The sequence below is a fragment of the Varroa destructor genome, unplaced genomic scaffold, assembly GCF_002443255.2.
Source record: "Varroa destructor unplaced genomic scaffold, Vdes_3.0 BEIS01000001.1, whole genome shotgun sequence".
NCBI classification, from domain to species: domain Eukaryota; kingdom Metazoa; phylum Arthropoda; class Arachnida; order Mesostigmata; family Varroidae; genus Varroa; species Varroa destructor.
The window spans coordinates 40,298,780-40,316,458 of NW_019211454.1; the positions used below are offsets into that span (position 1 = coordinate 40,298,780).

The 17,679-nt window shown below is 42.0% G+C and overlaps 1 protein-coding gene across 1 annotated transcript; it reads right to left on the reverse strand.

The window, feature by feature from the left end:
• Nucleotides 1–5,172: 5,172 nt before the first annotated feature.
• On the reverse strand, nt 5,173–13,730 carry LOC111243235 (uncharacterized). The gene is made up of 4 exons (XM_086977692.1): nt 12,364–13,730; nt 11,907–12,096; nt 11,195–11,292; nt 5,173–10,852 (listed from the first exon to the last, which is right to left on the reverse strand). Exons 1-4 carry the CDS (start codon nt 13,655–13,657, stop codon nt 5,943–5,945), a joined length of 6,492 nt encoding a protein of 2,163 aa, XP_086833818.1. The 5' UTR covers nt 13,658–13,730; the 3' UTR covers nt 5,173–5,942.
• Nucleotides 13,731–17,679: the final 3,949 nt, after the last annotated feature.

Below are 17,679 nucleotides of genomic sequence, written 5' to 3' on the forward strand. Positions count from 1 at the left end.
CATGCTTTTACTTTTTCTTGATAGACATCGTAATTATCTATATATAAATCGGGCTAAAAATATTTCAAATATTTTATTGAACCAAATAAAATCGCAGGCGTTCGCCCCACGGGTCGATTATCAATAAATATAATTATGCGATAGTTGATTAATCGTTTAGGTTACCTTTGGTAAGTTAGTATTTAATTATCTATTAGCGACCATACAGAAGAAATGTCTGCCGCTAAAAAACTCGCCCGTTATACGCGATAAGTATTTTCATGCAGTTTGCTTTGGTGTCTGTGGATTACGCTGGATTGTCTATATAGGACCTCTCGTTCTCAAGAAGACAAAACGATCGGGGGGTATGAAAAATGTTTATTTTTACTCCGTCCGTAGCCATAACCCATTGCTTTCCATTATTATCATAATTTACAGATCCAGGCATTAACCCAGCATTCTAAAAATACCTCTTCATTTTTTTTGGCACTTCTCCCCAACTCTAGCTTGAAATCGTTCTCGAGTGCCATGCACAGCACTTCTCCAAGTTCAGTGGAAACTTTGGCCTGTAAGGCAGCCATAGTTGGTGTATTGGCGGCGACGACCTCTTTCGGTAGTACTTCCCCCAAGCAACGAGAAGGCTCTGTGTGTTCCGCTTTATCGCAGAGCTCCTTTAGGGTCATACTACTAACCACCTGCGTACTTGAGTTAACTTGAAGCACAGGTTTTCTATTAAGTCTAAAACATTTCCTACCTTCATCTAGTTCAGTAGCAAGGATCATTTGAATGAGCTGTTATACAACAAGCTTCAACACGTATTTTTAAAATCGACTAATGTAACATACCAAAAAAGACCTTGACTCGACGTTGTATATAAGTACATTTTTCGGACAGACTATCCGTTCACATTACATGAAGAAATATCGGATAAACTTGTCCAAAGTTGTATTTGAAGTTAGCGGTAGCAAATGCTTATGTTATAGAATTCATCCGAAATGAATCTCGAGCAACAGTTTCTATTGACGTGAATATATAAAGTACAGTAAAAGGTGTGGATAGTAAAAAGTATATTATATAATATATTTCGATCCTTTTATAGTTACGTCAAAATATAATATATCTAACAGAACCATTGTAAAGCTTATCATTGCCTAAATCCTGCATACGTGCTACATCCTGCATGATATAAACATGCAGCATGATTGATTCAGTCCACTACTGACTTGTTTCCGCCAGCGGGATTCAATTCAACAACCATTGTTATTATTAATCTAATTTTAATCATAAACATTATGTCAGCTTTGAAATCTATCACTTTTTTTGATGAACGGCTACATTTGAGTCGGCGTTTACTATTAAGCAACATTTTTCTTATTACCACTGTTTTCCATGAACGAAGAAACAGTGTGTTATAAATGATGTTCTGCCGTTCGTCCACGGATATCATTCCAACCGGCTGGGAGACGATTCTAACATAGTCTCTCTGTGTTTATGTTCAGTGATCGTATCTGCAAACTTCAACTCGCGATGGTCGTACGCTCTGTACTCGCTTCATGTACTTCTCTCATATTCTTCTGTAGATCTATAATATTTCACAGGAAGCGTCAACAACAAGACGACGATACGAAAGCAAGTTTGTCGTCATCGCAACGGCTACGGGAGCGATGTTGAGCAGCGAACGTTGTTGTTAGAAATTTCTTCCTGCCTCTGCAGCATTTTCAAATTGGCAACTTTTATATATATACGCCAGTGAAAAGAGAGAAGCAGCTAATTATTCCAGGAATTACCATGCCACAGTTCTATACTTATGCGATTCTACAATGCTCCGTCGCCGCAACGTTGTTTGGTATAATATATATATATATATATATATATATATATATATATAGCGGAGAGGAAGCAGGAAAGATCTTGTTAGCTGTTTTCCCTCTCTAACCGATTTGAGTGCTATTAGCTTTATTTTAACGTAAACAGCTATGGGAGAGACCTAGAGGTGAATATATATTGCTAGCATCAAGCGAGTTTACGAGGTTAAGAATTCCCCGTACTACTTCCCTGTAAAGGAAATCGGTTTCTCAGTACAGGCAAGAGATTTTCGGTGAAAGAAAGGGGAGACTCTTCTACATGCAGCGCAGTATCCGACAACTGAACGCTCAGACAAGCTGCATGAAGCACGCCAGAACCACTAATCCGTCTTTCTTCGCTAACCGTACGCCATCCACCTGTGGGGGTAATGACGAACTTTTTTGTGATGGCTTTTAGACAACAGGTCCGTTTTGGGAATTCGTTCACTCGTTTAAAGGACTTTTAAAAAACAAGACTCTTTATAGACTCTATATCGTTTAGAGTTTATCACCGAGTTGAGTTACCAGTGGTCGTTCCGTGGCTTGTTAGGCTCTAAAGATAGTTTGAAAAAGTCCGACGACCTAATAACTTAATACATTTAAAGAGATACAGTGTAAAATATGTCTGAATCTAACTGTCTATACCCAAATAACTAAAAAATAAAAAACTAAACGATTTTCACCAGCTAAAATCGGGTTGTTCAGTCTCAGAGGGGTCAACAAACGGCTATGTCGAACGAACTACATGAAAGTACATAAGACGTCATTACAAGAAATAGCATTAGGGTGTACGCGCAGTTTTATTTGCACGAAAATATAGAACCGAACAGATAGACTGATCGTACAACATAAATAAGCTGCGCAGAGATTTGTTATTAAGCAAGCAGATATATAAACACTTACTAAAGGCTTACAAAGCCAAAGAAAGCTGATAATGCCACCGTACAGAACCTGTAATCGAAAACAGCTACCAAATATATTGTCGCAACAATTCGAAACGAGTGAGGCAGACGATGAGTATATGTGGGTGATGTTATAGAATGGAAATATACGGTTATTTATACTCGATTGGTTATGGTATGGTCTAAGGCAAACTCCAGTAACAAACGTCTCTGCCAACTCGTGAATCCGCAAGTATGTTGATCGACCACGGCTAAGTGCACCGGCTAACGAAGAGGACTTGCTTATTTGTCAGTATCCCTACCTAGGCGGGCGTTTCGCTCAATGGGCCGTAATTTTGCACTACTTGGTTTCAAGCGGAAATCATGTAGCCAATGCAAGTAAACTTCGCTATGAATTACTACAGCTACATCTATGTATGAATATGAAGGCCCAAATCTGAACGACCATTCGCTTACCTCGTGGACGGCAGTCGCTGACCCACGCGCCCGGCCGTTTAGCGGAACAATAGCAGATTCTGCAGAAAACGTAGGGGATGACAGCCGATAACAATGAAGGCAATGCAATGATATTGTAGAATATCGACGATGCTTGTTTGCTGCTCGCCCTTTCGAATTTGTTCGACGGGACTCCTTCTAGACGAGTATGGGGAGAAAGGTAGCTCGTCTCCAGCTGATTGCTCACTCTGCAAACAGCTCCTCGAGCATCTCGCATGATCGAATCGTTTTGCTGGCATTTTAATATTAGCAGGGTAAACAGTTGGGGGCACCAGGGCACACGAGATATAGGCAACGAGACAGGAGACAGCAGCCGCCAACGGTTAGCTGTGGTCTGCAAAAGAGGTACAATCATAGCAGAGCGCATTGATTCGCCATTTTTATCTGGCCACTGCCGCACATATTTGTATTAGCATGTGTGTTAATTGTCTCTGTCAGCAAAGAGCTGCAAACAATGTTCGATTAATGCAAGGAAACTTGTTTTTACGAGGAAATTTGAGGAAAAATAGTCGGAATTGTTTTCCAAATGCTATTTGTAAACAGTACCAACAGCAATGTTTGTTCGGGTACGCATGTTAGCTAGCAGATTTCTGATCGTCTGAATAAAGACCAGCACGGCGTGCTTTTGTAAAAGGGGATCTAGTTCCCTTGAATAGGGTTTTTCTGCTCGAAATACCCACAAACAATATCAGCGTTGATGCAGCCTAGATCAGTTACAGTGTATTTCTCATATTTCTGAAGATAATGTTAACATTGTTTGAACAACTTGGCGCTTGCTACGCTTGTCAACGTAGAACTAGATGTCTCATCTATAGGTGCTGTTTTTACGTAATAAAATCACGTCGGTGTACCACAATTGCAAGCTGAAAAATGACCACGTTGCATTGGTCAGACCGTCACATGTATCAATATAGACGAAAAACACAGTAGCCAACAGGGAAAAACCTAAACTCGAAATTCAAATTAATACCGTTGGCGCATACAGTTGCCCGAGTGTCCATTGCCTCCTTGTAAAATTTATTACTAGAGTTTCTTGTAACAACAAGATATGGCGATGTTTTTATAAAACAGTAGCTGTAGCTGTTTATTGAGGTATCCAGCTACACTAGACAAACAAACGGTTGGATCCTTCTCTTGAAACCCAAGGAGAACGCATCCAGGATTCAGAGAGTACTTGGTAAACGGACTATTCTCCCTAAGCTTGGTTAGCACTATAAGCTAAACAACTGTAACAAACGACTATCAAATAACTTTACCATAGAAATAAAATCATAATAAATTCTGTGTATTATTACATTTTAAAGACAAGGAGCGCGTGGAAGAAGGCGGATCAAGACCAATCGGGATGACGGCGCGGGAGCATTGTTGCCTGGCTGTCAGGCAGCTGGAGTTTATGATTACGGGAAGCCAAGGTCTTTGAAGGCGAACCGCTCATCGTAAAGCTAAGTAATTGAGATACCTAAATATATAAAGCATATACCTGGCTCATTCTTTCTGCCGCTACGCTAACCAGAAGTTATTTGCAAAAAAGAACTCGACTGACTTTTGGTATGTGCTGAAATCTCAAACGTGCCAAAGGGTGTTGTCTATGTACCGCAATTCGGTTGTGTACTAACCATTGTAATTTAGTTAACTTTATCTGACTTAAAAAAAGTGACATTTTAGGAATTTTTTTTCTTCATAAGAAAGCATCAATCAGAACGCTTCTCTATTTTCAAAAAAAAATACCAAGAATATAAACAAATAACAAGCACTGGTCATGGCATTTACATTCTGTTGTTAATTAGACGCGACTGAATCCTTCGCATCCAAATGGCGATTCACAATGAACCTTCTTAAAAGTGAAACGCATACACGTGCCGTACCTAATCATACAAGCTTTGTGACGTTATATTATTGTAATTTATTTAATAGTACCATATGGTTATCAGGTTTAATATAGTCTTCTTGTAACAGCAGTTCCAATGCAGCAGCATCAAATACCATAAGCCCTATCCTGTGCGCAGGCGAAAACGCAAAAAAAAATTATACAATATTATATAAGGCTTGTATGGACGTTTTAATAGATCATAGTTTGTTTATTTGTTAGTTATAGCCATCATAAAAGCCATCCCTTACATAATTGATGTGTTCAACGCGGTACTGTGACCGCGAAATAAATAAAGCTTTTATGTCTCATTAAATATGCCGCAGAGTTTTTGGTGTATTTGCACTCCCTGGCTAAAACGATCCGCACCTTGAGCCAAGGGAAAATTTACTCAACGTTAGCGTAAACTATATCTTCTCACACTGATGGTGTCCTAGGCGATTATGACTTACTTTGAGATATTAGCCGTCTGTAACAAATCAAAGTGTATGTGGTTAGATTCATCGTTTCGAAGCTCTGAAAAGTAAATCTTTATTAAATAGCTTCTATATGGATTTGTTTGCAGGACGCAGGGTTCACTGGAAGCTAATTTAGGGTTTGTCCTAATCCAAATTACGAAGCGGTTTCCGAAAGAAATCAAGTTATTTTCCTCATTTTCGTTAAATGTGTTTCGTTAAAAAGGTCCTATTAATTGAAACATTCATAAGTGGGTAAATCGTCTGGCGAAGGCAGGAGTTCATAACCATTAATCTGTCTTAGCGTGGAAAAGAAACGGCCAATATCTCTGTATTAGAAACGCATTTATGGAAACATTTCAAAGTCGATTGGCTGCCATGAGGTCGATAAATAGTCGTGTTAGCGCAATTGCTGACTACGGCCTTCTTTATCTCGTTTACCCGGTTTAACGAACGGATTACGTGATTGATCGGAATCGGCCTCGTTCGCACTAGAGGTTTTAGCCCCCACGCGGCATGCGGTATGATCTATGGTGCACAACTGTACACTGGTCAAGAGAACTCTGATACGCCTAAAGGGACGAAGGTAACGAAAAACTGCCCCGCTAAGCAATAGACACATCGGACCGTGACATGCATAGCAGAATAGAAATGTCAGCCAAGCACGTTCATTGTGTAAAGAAACGGCCGTCAAGGCCAGTGCCCAGGTTAGCGGTATCAATGTTGCTAGTAAAATTGCGCTAATGACACTCCGAAAGGGTAAGCGAGCCATACAATGATACATCGCCTCCTCCGTCTGGTTCCGGCATTCTTGAAATACTTCGGCGAAGCGAACGATGTTGATAGACACCGCGTATATAAGGGGTATACCAAGAAACAGCCAGAAAGCAGGAAGGTTGCTAATGAAACAAATGCCGTGGCAACCATAACATGGCGAGATCCGGTCGTTCGAGTCGAGAGTAAGGTTAGTGAAACTAGCTATTCCAACTGTTACGGCAGGGAAGATCCAGGCGTAGAGGCAGTAACCTGCGAAGAATGTCGATAACCGCTTGTCACTATTCTCAGCAGCGTATTTGAGATAGGTCCACACCTTATGCAGCAGTACGTTGGTCCACGCAAAGCAGGAAATTGTGCAGAAATGGAAGGCAACGCCGAAGTATACGCAAGTGAATCGCGTATGACAATTGTTTTTTGTAATCGAGACGTGAAACAAGAGCTGGGCGCCCAACAGTGAAGAAACGAGGCAAAGTATGATATTATCCACCGGTGACGGTCCCGATTCGAACGGGTGAATCTTACTATCAACACAGCCGAAACAATAGGAAACTATTGTTAACACGAGACAGCCTATTGACACGTAACTAAACCACGTCTGTCTGACAAGAAAATAGCTCATCGGATTATTGGCCAACGACCCAGGCCCCGAGCCGTCACACCGCGGCAACGATTTGCCATAAAATATTTGGCGGCAACCCTTTTTCCACGGGTCAAACGTATGATCGGCTTTATCGCAGAGCACATCACTGTTCTGCCAGCGTAGATTCAAATAAAATTTTGTTTCGTTTTCATCGGACAGCTCACCGGAGTCCAAGTGCATAGGCATCGCAGCATTGACGGGGCATCTTAAATCCCGTGTCAAATGCCGCCGACACAATGCGCAAAATCGATTGCGGTAGAATACGCTATCGCACTTCGAAACGCCTACGTTGATTGTTGGCAGATAGATGAGATCACACATGACAGCCAACCTATTAGCGACATGTCTGCTTGGAGCGCGAATTGTCGCAGATTCATTGGCGCTAATGTGCTCACATTCTAAATCAGTCGAGGTTTCATAATCGACGTTAGGGTTGCAGGGTCTGGCGGCAAACTGTTTCTCCTTTCTTGTGAGGCTAGCAGGAGGGTTAGTTCCGAATGGGCAATTACCTATAGCTCGGTGAACAGAAAAAGTTTGCAATTGTTTACGACAGTGGAATTCGACTTCCCAAAAAACTAGATCCAACACATCATCGTGACAATGAGCGCACACAATATTCCTATATGTGTTTAGTGTCTTTTTCGAGGTGACTGGAATTTGAAGCAGGGCGTCCTCAGGATGCGATCCTGAACACAGCTCGCTCTCAGGATAATTTTTCCAAGACGGATCACACTTCGAGATCATGTGATACGAAATATTCCTATTTGACCTGACACAAGTGAGTAGCTTAAGCCTCTCTCGCGAATACTCAATATCTGCCAAGGAGCCAAATTCCTTTTGAAGTTCGCTTACTTTATCCCAACAACAGTCTCCAAACATAACGCAGTCGTCATCACACGAGCAGCCCTCTCTGCTTCTTGTGCCTCTGTTGCATGAATAAATATCATCGTTACAATTAAGCATCGTCGAGAACGTCGTATTCGGGTAGAAACACCGACTGAAGTCGTCAATTTCCGAGTTCTCAATGGCTCTTACAGGCCGGCGTTGGTCGTAACGATAAGGTGTAGTGGAACTGATACTAGCTTCCGACTCATCAAAGCCGCTTCGAAATTCCGTAGAATACAACAAATCGTTCCAGTCATTTACCTGCAGGAAGGCTTGTTCCGGTGAGGTGCAACTCCTGCGCAAGGCCGTAGAACTATTCAGATCGCTTGAATTGCCCTGACGCACCTCACCAACAAACTCAAAAAAAGGCACCGCAGGTTTATTGTTAACGTTAGCTTGACCTTTTTTAGTAGCAAGCAAACCTTGTGCGTAGACAAAAGGATTTATTTTAACTTGATATATAGGGTGGATCATAGAAGGGTCTCGGTCGAGAGGGCCAGTCTGATTCGTGGTAGAGCGCCTTGTTCTACGGTCGCCAATTCGATTGGTGAATTTAATCACTGGCGATGGGGCCATAGTTGTACTTGTCGTTGTAGGAATCACAATCCGAACGCCTGCTGGCAGGCTTGTGTTAAGATATGGAATTTCCATAGAAAAATTTTGCTGCCGCTGGTCCGCGTTGGGCTGATGTTTTGGAGGTGCCGATAGCGTTTGCTGTCGAACGGAGAGGCCACCCAGAAAATTCAGAGGTTTCTGAATTGGAAAAAGACCCTCAGAGGACGAGGTCTCGAGAGGTGTATCGTTCTTGACAGTGGCGGCTGTCTGCTTAGCCGGTGTTTGCGAAGTCAACGGCAGTGATACCGCTGCTGTCATTGGTCGCTCAATGGAACGAAATGTACTCTTGATAGGAGCGCTTGGAAACGTTGTATCAAAGGTTTCCTCAACGCTTTTAAGATCGCGCTCATTGAAACGGCTGATGGTATGCCCTTTTCGAGGCACGCCGTCAAAAAAATAATATCGCGGCTGACGTGGCCGGTCTACGAGATGTTTCCCGTAGAGGACCGGCCGACCGCCAATGGTGATGGTAGCAGATGGGATGTTGTGCACCAGATTGATTGGCGGCCGTTGCGGACCTGCCGCTGATAATGACGACGAAGGCTGCTGCACCATAGGCCACGCAACTCGAGACGGAAGGCGCTGGTACATCGGTAGGGGACTGTAGAGTAACGATCTCATAACCATATTGTTCGCCATCTGGCGGGACTTTTCAATGTCGAATTGTCTCTGGGTCTGCTTAGCAAGACTTCGAAAATCTCGCCGCCGGCTGAGGGCACCAGTTAGCAAACCTATTAGCATCTTGTAGTTGCTTTCGGCACCAATAGTTCGGCCAAGAACGTTGGCGTCGTCATTCTCATCTACCACATTGATGTCCATCCGTCGTCCCATGATAGGTTTTAAGAAGTGACTATCCACTTTATCTGAGAGCTGAGGAAAACCAGACGGCAGGTCTTCATCATAAAGCGTAACCTTGTCGTTGTATTTGTGAGTTAGTGCAGACGATACCATAGGTTTTGTTCTAGCGGATTCTGATGTAACGAATCTACTTTGAGAATTTGTCATCGCACGCGACTTAAATGTATCTAGCGCTCTAGCTACTGGGTCCATGAGAAATTTGTCTTGCGTCGAATTATCGTGGCGAAGTTCTTGCTGTTTACCCCATTCGCCCCTTCGCTTGCCACTATTATTGTAATACTTGTTACTGTCATATTTAGTATTTGAAGGAAAGCGCTGATTGTCTAGTTCGTATGATGGATCATTTACATCAACAAATTTTGGCATTCGATGCTTCTTACTGTTTCTATTCGCGTTATTGCCAGCAAGCATGAGATTATTAGCGTTCAGGAGATGCATCATGGTGCGAATGGTGGTAGCAATGTTTGGAAGCTGTTGATTAGACCCTCCTAACTGTAACGTAGGCTTCTGCTGTGGCTTCCTTTGGAAGTGCGTCTTCTTCCCTGGGTTAGCAATATTACTATTAGCAGAATTCGGCTTTTCTGCTAACGGTTCAATCATCTGAGGTAAACTCATTGGCCTGCTGAGTGGGGTGGGAATTAATGGCGTTGGGGTCGTTGTCGATGCAGCCGACATGTTAGCTAGTTGCTGTGTATAGACGTGAGGAAGGTAGTAAGGGCTACTAATGCCGTATTGAGGTACGCTATAATGAGGCACCTGTTGATACTGCATAGGTTTAACAGTGACATGCTCTTGTTGCTGTTGCAGTTGCTGAGGCCGACTGACACTGTTTTTGATACCGCCGACACCAGCAGTTTGACTTGCCATCTGGGACAACTGCTGATAGAATAGCGGTGCCGGCCTGTTAAGCATTTGCAGAAGCGGCAGGAGATTAGTAAGAGCTGCTAGCGGATTCATTGAAAGCTGTGGAGGTGGCAAAATCACCTGCGGCACTTGATACGTAACCGGTGATAGAACGGTCGTTGAATCGCTCTTAGAATTTGACCCTTGCTGAGATTTACTAATCGCCATAAAACTACCATTTGTTGATGGTACTTTCGTTGTCGAATCCATACTCTGCTGTTTCTTCTTTTTATTTTTCTTCTGGTGAACTCTGTTGTTGGTACCAGCCGTAGAAGTAGTAGTGCTATGATCATCTGTAAGATTTTTACCGCCTGCCGGTGCTTGCGATGCCTTCTTCGTTAACGTTTTGCCTGGTCTTCGTCGTGGCGTCATTGTTGTCACTGTCATCGTCGCCATCGGCATAGTCGTGTTGATACTCGTAGTGGTTAATGGTTCCGTCGTTAAATCTGGTTCATCGGTGACCTGGCTCTGCTTGTCGAAGTCGACTTCCTCTAAAGTGGCATCCAAACTGTCATCAGCCGTTGATGGGGCTGGTGTTATCATAATGGCGGTGGCAGTGGTGGTTCTAGCCGTCGATGCTGATGTTTGCTTTGAACTTCCGGGTCTCATGGGTCGGCGAGTTGTTGACATACCTGCAAGAAAAATTAATTTTTTTTTATTGAAACAGTTTTTGGTATTTGGGACCAGTCTTTAGCCGTTTATGTATCGATTATATTAGGCATCGTCAACATTGAGTCGGGAAATGCTGCAAGTGTGCAGAAACAGCATTTTTTTTTTTACGAAACAATACCTGTGCGATAAATAGGACAACCACATGTAAGTAGTTGAGGATAATTCTTAGTGTAGCTTGAGCATTGCTGCCAGCGACAATGTGGTACGGTGTTAAATTCAGAGATTAAACATTCCATTGTTATTGATGACTCCTAGTCTACTTACTTAGATGCACGTTGGTGTTATAATTGTGGAAAACTTACGTTCAGTTGGTCTGCGGGTCACTTTTCTGTTATATGTAACATGTGAGGTAATGCCGTTACGGCTCAAGATGGCTGAATTGTTGTCAGACGAGATATTTCTGAAATAAAAAAATTAATGCGTGTCTGTCCTCGGAGAACGGACGGAAATTGTATATATGTACGAACATGATTGTATTTTGTCTGGAATACCCTTTTACACCTGTTATGAATATCTTCCATCATCACATTGTGGTGTACTATATGTTGTTGTCGAGATAACAAAAGTCATGTTCAATCTATTGATACATGCCGTATATATCTGCAGTAAAGCAAAAGGGATCGCTCAACCTGGCTCGTCCATATGCATAGAACTGCTTTATGGGAATAGCAGATTGAACTATTCAAATCATACAACACAAATATTTCTTGGAAAATTTCAATAAGTAACGCATGTCGGCGAGTTAGTCATTTTATGTTATCATAAACAAAGAAATATGCAGCGGAGCATCGTTTCGATACCAAAAGTGATAGAACACTACCTTCTGCGGCTTGTACATAGCCACCGAAGCACAGATAACCCTAAGCTTTTCTATGAAATTTCACTGTTGCAACACTTGGCCATAACAAATCACACCGATTAGTCCAAAGGATTTCTTGACGACTTTTAAACTATTTAAGAATGATTATACGCACCCCCATTACTTGTGGGATTCGTACCAAATACATTACTTACTTAGGACTCCTTGTGGAAACGTACGTAACGGATGGGTCACTATCCGTTTCTGGACTCTCGATGTATTGGAGTTCCATATCCTCTGGATGCAGGGTTAGCTGCTGAAGGTCATCATTCACCACCTTGTCCTCTCTGGACAACGCTGCTTGTCCAAGTGCCCCAGTATGATTCGGTGTAGTTTTTAGCGTATCTAACAGTTGACAATATTTAAAAGTGATTTCAATTCATTTGCATGCGCCTTATGTAACTGCAATGAGAATCATTTCAAGATATATTTTCTTTTTGGACAGTTGTATAAATTCTACGTAAGATGAAGAGAGGTTGAATAAGGGTCCAAATTATAAACGAACGATTATATGATAAAGTGACAAAGGTCATTGTGACACAGAAGATTGACAAGTTATCCAATTAATAAATCAAACATGAAACTATTTTGTAAGCTACGCGTATACTGTACTCGTTATCACCGATGATTGGCCGTTGAATGCTGCGTTTGACCCAGAGCCTACAAAAAGTTCTTGACGTAGTTGATGTCGCGCTGTTGGGTCTGTACCTCCATATACACTGTAGTGGACTTCGCGCGAGCAATCGACAACTGCCCCTTCATCGCGGTCATCAATAATGCTTTCTTCATTTCGCTGTGTAGTAGAGTCATCGAGAGAAAGTCGAGCATCGTCTTCGTCAGCTTCTACTTCCATCGGCAATTCCTGATAAAGGTTTAACGCAGTTAGCTGCTGTAGAATATTTTTGGTTTTCTCATCTATGGACATGACTTTGTCAACTTCGTCGTGTGTTAATAGACCAGCAAACGATGGCATCTTATAAGGAACACGCGTATATTTGTCGACGCTCGCTTCTAGAGGTGTTTCCGTCTGCATCTCGGAAGTGTTTTGACTAGTCAGGGTGGTTTCAGTGGCATCGTCATTATCAAGCAACGTAGAAGCTGCAGTGAACGCATGTTCAACGGCCGTTTCGTTCGGGGAAGGAAAGCTAGTTATTGTTTGCGTTGCCGGGGTAGCGATATACCGGGACGGCTTCGAGGTCGAAACACCTTGATATGGTCTTTTTTTGCGAGGCGGTTTACGATCAGGTTTCTTCGCCTGTAACTGCTGTTGCGGCTTAGCTTTTTTCGAAGGTATTGTCCATAACCTTTCACGAAGCGGGTCGCCATCTTCACGACCTTCGGCACGAAACTGAGCCGACGCCAAATCTTCAGGTTCAGTGTGTGACCATATGGAACGGAACTCGGCTTTTGGAAAGTCTATTGACTTTAATGAGCCAATCCGATTTTTGATAGTTTCAAAGTACCTGCCAATAGATTTCTTCTCCGCCGAGGTCACCGTTTCTGACAAACTGTCTTTGGGCAACAGCTGACCAGTTCTCCATTCCACCAAAGGTGACGACTTAAGGTTGATCTTCCTAGGTTTTCGTTGAATTCGTTCCTGCACTGTTCGATCCGGTGTCTCACCCTCTTTCGTAGGCGCCACTAGCTCCCAGTCTGCTGAGTCAACTTCGTCCATCACAATGGTGGGCCTCGCAAGCGTTTGGGTCACATGGATTGATGGCTCGGTTGTTACAATAGCTCCCATTTGACGAGCTATGCGGACGAGTCTCTCTTGCGATTCAGGGTCAAGTGGGACGTCATCTCCGAGTTGCCTCTCTAATCGAAGGTCACGATGCTGGTCTTCGTGTTCTACAGCAACTGCCGTCCAAGCGATAAACGCTAAGAGTAGTAATGATTTAGGCCTCATTTCAGCTTCAGCTTCACTCACACACTGTGCTAATGGATATCTTCGCACATGTCTGCCCCGACAAGCCGGCTAGTGTAGAGCGTCCGTCCGGGTACCCAGACGCACGAGACAGAACACGTTTTGAACTTCAACGCTTGGAAACCGCTTCGGACGGTTGGCGGCCCGGCTCGTAGTCCCGACGAACAATCAGCTATTACGGACGACGCTCACAGAAAAAGTCTGCACTGATAGCCCAGAGTGCGGGTAAAGCGGCAAGGGAGTCCTTCTAGCCAGTGGTGAAAAGCCCTCTCGCTTGGAAGGAGGTTCGCACTTACCAGATGCCAGTACTCGGTTAGAAAGTGCCTCGTGACAATCAGACGATTGTTGTTGGTACCAAACGTTTCCTCAAGCCTCGTTGTTCACCTTTGCTAAATGATAACGTGATCGTAACATAAGGCAAGGGGATTTTCACAACATCAAGCTCAAAAAGAATTCTAAGTGCCGGCCTAAATTTGGTTCTGAGTTGTCACCCGGTATCTTGCCTTCTTTCAATTCATCTTTCTTTGTGATAAAGTGATTAAACTTGGTAAAACACAAAACAACATGCTATTATCTGTATTCGACACATTATCGCCGTTCACGGATGCGCCGTTGAAGCTGCTTGCAAACTGCTTATAGTAGTAGTTGTAATAGAAAAGGAGTAAAAAGGTCCAAATAAGCCACCTGCGAGTGTTTCTGATTGAGCTATCTGGTTGGCATAATCTAAGCTCGATAACACGCTTGCTGATTCGTTACGGAAAGCAGAAACAGATGGCGTTACGCACAGAGACACAAAAATACATATATATGAATTGAACGAACCAATACGCGGCATGTAGACCGCCTCTAATATATGCATCCGCTGCTATCAGAACAACTTGGAAGAACTACGCTGCCGTCATCAACCGGTAACTTTTCGCTTTGAGGTCTTGTCGCTTCACCTTGTGACCCATTGTGTCACACCATATTGATGGTGCAAACGATAGCCTTTCTGAGCGATCTTTTCTTCTACAGGTAGCGCACATAGTGAAAGCGGATGTCTGATGTCTACTGCGCGCAAACCGATATGTAAATATATCTAGCAATATTATTGTTACATTCACTGCTAGTTATATTCGATCAGAACCATAATTAGTTACAGAACGTTGGACATTCGTAGGGCTCTTAGCCTATATTAGATGAGCAGATACGTCCGTTCTTTTTTTTTTTTGCTAGGCATGCGATCCGCTAACACTCGATGTAGTATCTAGCCAAAAATTACTGATGCCCGTAAGAGATGTGCGAATGTTAGGTTTTTGCGGTACTCATATTGTTCCTACCTAAGAAACAACTAGCTCAACTTGGTCAATGTTTACATAATCTGTCCACAGGTCAAAAATGAGCTAAATACATTGTAGATAAATTAAGCAGTACTTCAACTAGCCAACGTTTGTACTGCATCGCTGTGCCCACAATAAAAGAATCGAAGGCTGGCCAGGTAGATTTCCGCTGCATGACTGTTTAGGACCCATTGGAGAGCGATACCTTACACTTTTAAGTGTTGTTAATAAGCATAATGTATGGAAGACCAACATAATTACTTCGAAACATATATTCCTCTTTAAGTAACAGCGTTAGAACGCGCCTGTGCAGAAGAATTACTCCCATGATTCCCATTTTAATTTATCTTCATGTATATTTTCAAGGGTGGCATTCACAATCTTTTTTTTTTTTTTTTTTTTTTTCGATTTAGTTTTGCGTATTGCAACCAGCCAGCTCTACGAATCCTTTGTGGCGCTCTTTTCTTTTATTGAACGGATGACCTATACTGTATTTCTCTAATTGTAAGCTTTGTTGAACAGCTGCATCTTAGTCTTAAACAGGAAACATAGTTACCTTAATCCTGCACATGAGCGCGTTGAGCGGAAAAACCAATATCTTTCACGCAACTCGCCGTCTTAGGAACGAATTCCATAAACTATAATCTATTAATTTTGATTACCTAAATTAAAGCTTAATGAATATGTATTTTGAATTTCTAAGAAGTGTCAGGACAGCCTTCACGAGACCAATTTTACTTCCAGAGTAAGCGGCGGCGACGCCCATTTCGTTGATATGCCGCAATTCATATGTGCACTGATAGACATAGGCAAGCAGGTAGGTGCATCTTCGGGGGGACCTGGATAGAGATTTTGTTGTAGTACAATTGCTTCGAAGATCTACATAGGACAATGGTGCTTAATGAGCTTCTTTGCTTAATGAAATCACACTAACGAAATTTAGAACATGAAAATATTGCGTGATTTTTCTATGGAAATACTGTTTACATCAGATAGGCATTTTTTTTTTTGTTTTATGACAAAATCTCTATTATACACTTACTATCATTGCCGTGTTCCAAACAAATTTTCGATGCCATGGTACGCTTCATCCGTAACCCACTTACGATCGCTCGTAACGTACGCGTTTGTTATACAGAGCAAAAATGTCTAGCCATCTAAACCGCAAACTTTTCGCTCACACGGTTAATATTTGATACGACCTACATCGATTCCGTTCATTTGTTAAGGATTCAGACGTATATCCTGCATGAGTCTTTCGTATGTTCAATCAAAAACAAAACACAACCGTATACATTCGGAACGTATCGTATGTGTCATTAATGCGGAGCCATAGGCCTATGATATCCCTTGAGGAATGATAAATAAATGATATTTCCGTGGAAGCTTTTGGCGTTGCAATAGAGTTATATACTGTCAATAATTTCAAAAGTACAAATGCAAGCCAGCGGTACTATTTTTATGGAGATGCCGTTTGCGAAGCGTATTGCGCCAGTATCCGGAATCTAGCAACAGTGTATCATATTGAAAGCCGAGGCCTACAACCTATATTCTTAAAGAACTAACAATATTAATAGAACACGCTATCGCTGCGAAGACCTCCCTAGGTTTTTATCCTATCCACTTCGACACTTTACTATATTGGTATAATTAGAAGAACTGCCAAGGAAAAATGCTTAACAAATCGGTCGTTGAGTTGGTTGATCTGTGGTCTTATGTCACGAGCACTGAACGCATGGTTCAAGTTAAACAGGTGGCAGGGAAACTTCAAGTTTATAGTTCACGTATAACTTGCAATAGTAATATTCTCAGTTATGAGACTAGTGCTCAGTGAGCAAGCCTATCTGATGCTTGTAGTAAGCAAACAATATGTATTTTATGCTATCCAATTAAAGCGGTTCGAGATTCGGAAGTTTGTAACGAGGATGTCGTAGAAATTTAGAATATCATCAATTGAAAACCATTTTTTATACCTAAACACTTGTATAGCTAAACCTGATTATTTTATTGCTAGTTTTGGACCTAGCATAAGCTTTATATAGCAAGCAATTTGCAATGGGACATTGCACGTTATAGTGTCATAGCTGGATTTCGCCATTTAGAACTAGGCTGCCTACAATGAGCGGAATGTTTACTTTTAAGCCTTAAAATACCTCAGAAAACGTTTGCTTATAATGTTCTATATTCAATATCTATCGAAACGTATCTGTTTTGGTGAAAGGTCGGTTTTTAATCCACAGATGCGGTGCTTGTATACATGTGGCAACTCTCATTGTTGGAATATATTACCAAGCCTAGATTTTTTTGTACGCGGCGTTCAATGGCTTTGTGTGCTCATAGATTATCGTAGCTCCGACAATTTAGTTAACTAAATACGAAGCTATAGTAATTACATCTAGAGCACTTTCTACGATGAGTTTTCATTTCCATAAACCACATCACTTTATTGTAGACGTGAAGGCTCATAGAGCCACACCCTTGAAATCTTTTTTGGGTCTCTTCGATTACCAAATCACCTAAATGTCTGTTATTATATTAAAAACTCAAACGTTTGAAGCTTCTGTGAAGGTGGATGGTGTTTGACATGAAAAAATTCAATCTAAATGTATATATTGTATCAGTAAAAAGGACTGCATCATTATCCGAGAAAAACTTACACGTTTTTATTTTGCGGATATATGTATA

Bases quoted from the DNA above. Each gene is read 5' to 3' on its own strand.
- LOC111243235 (XM_086977692.1), bottom strand. From the start codon at position 13,657: ATGAGGCCTAAATCATTACTACTCTTAGCGTTTATCGCTTGGACGGCA. The intron at 12,097-12,363 runs GTACAGTATACG...GTCAACTGTTAG, and splicing joins CCAATCATCGGTGATAACGA to ATACGCTAAAAACTACACCG. The intron at 10,853-11,194 runs GTAAGTTTTCCA...TTTTTCTTGCAG, and splicing joins GACCCGCAGACCAACTGAAC to GTATGTCAACAACTCGCCGA.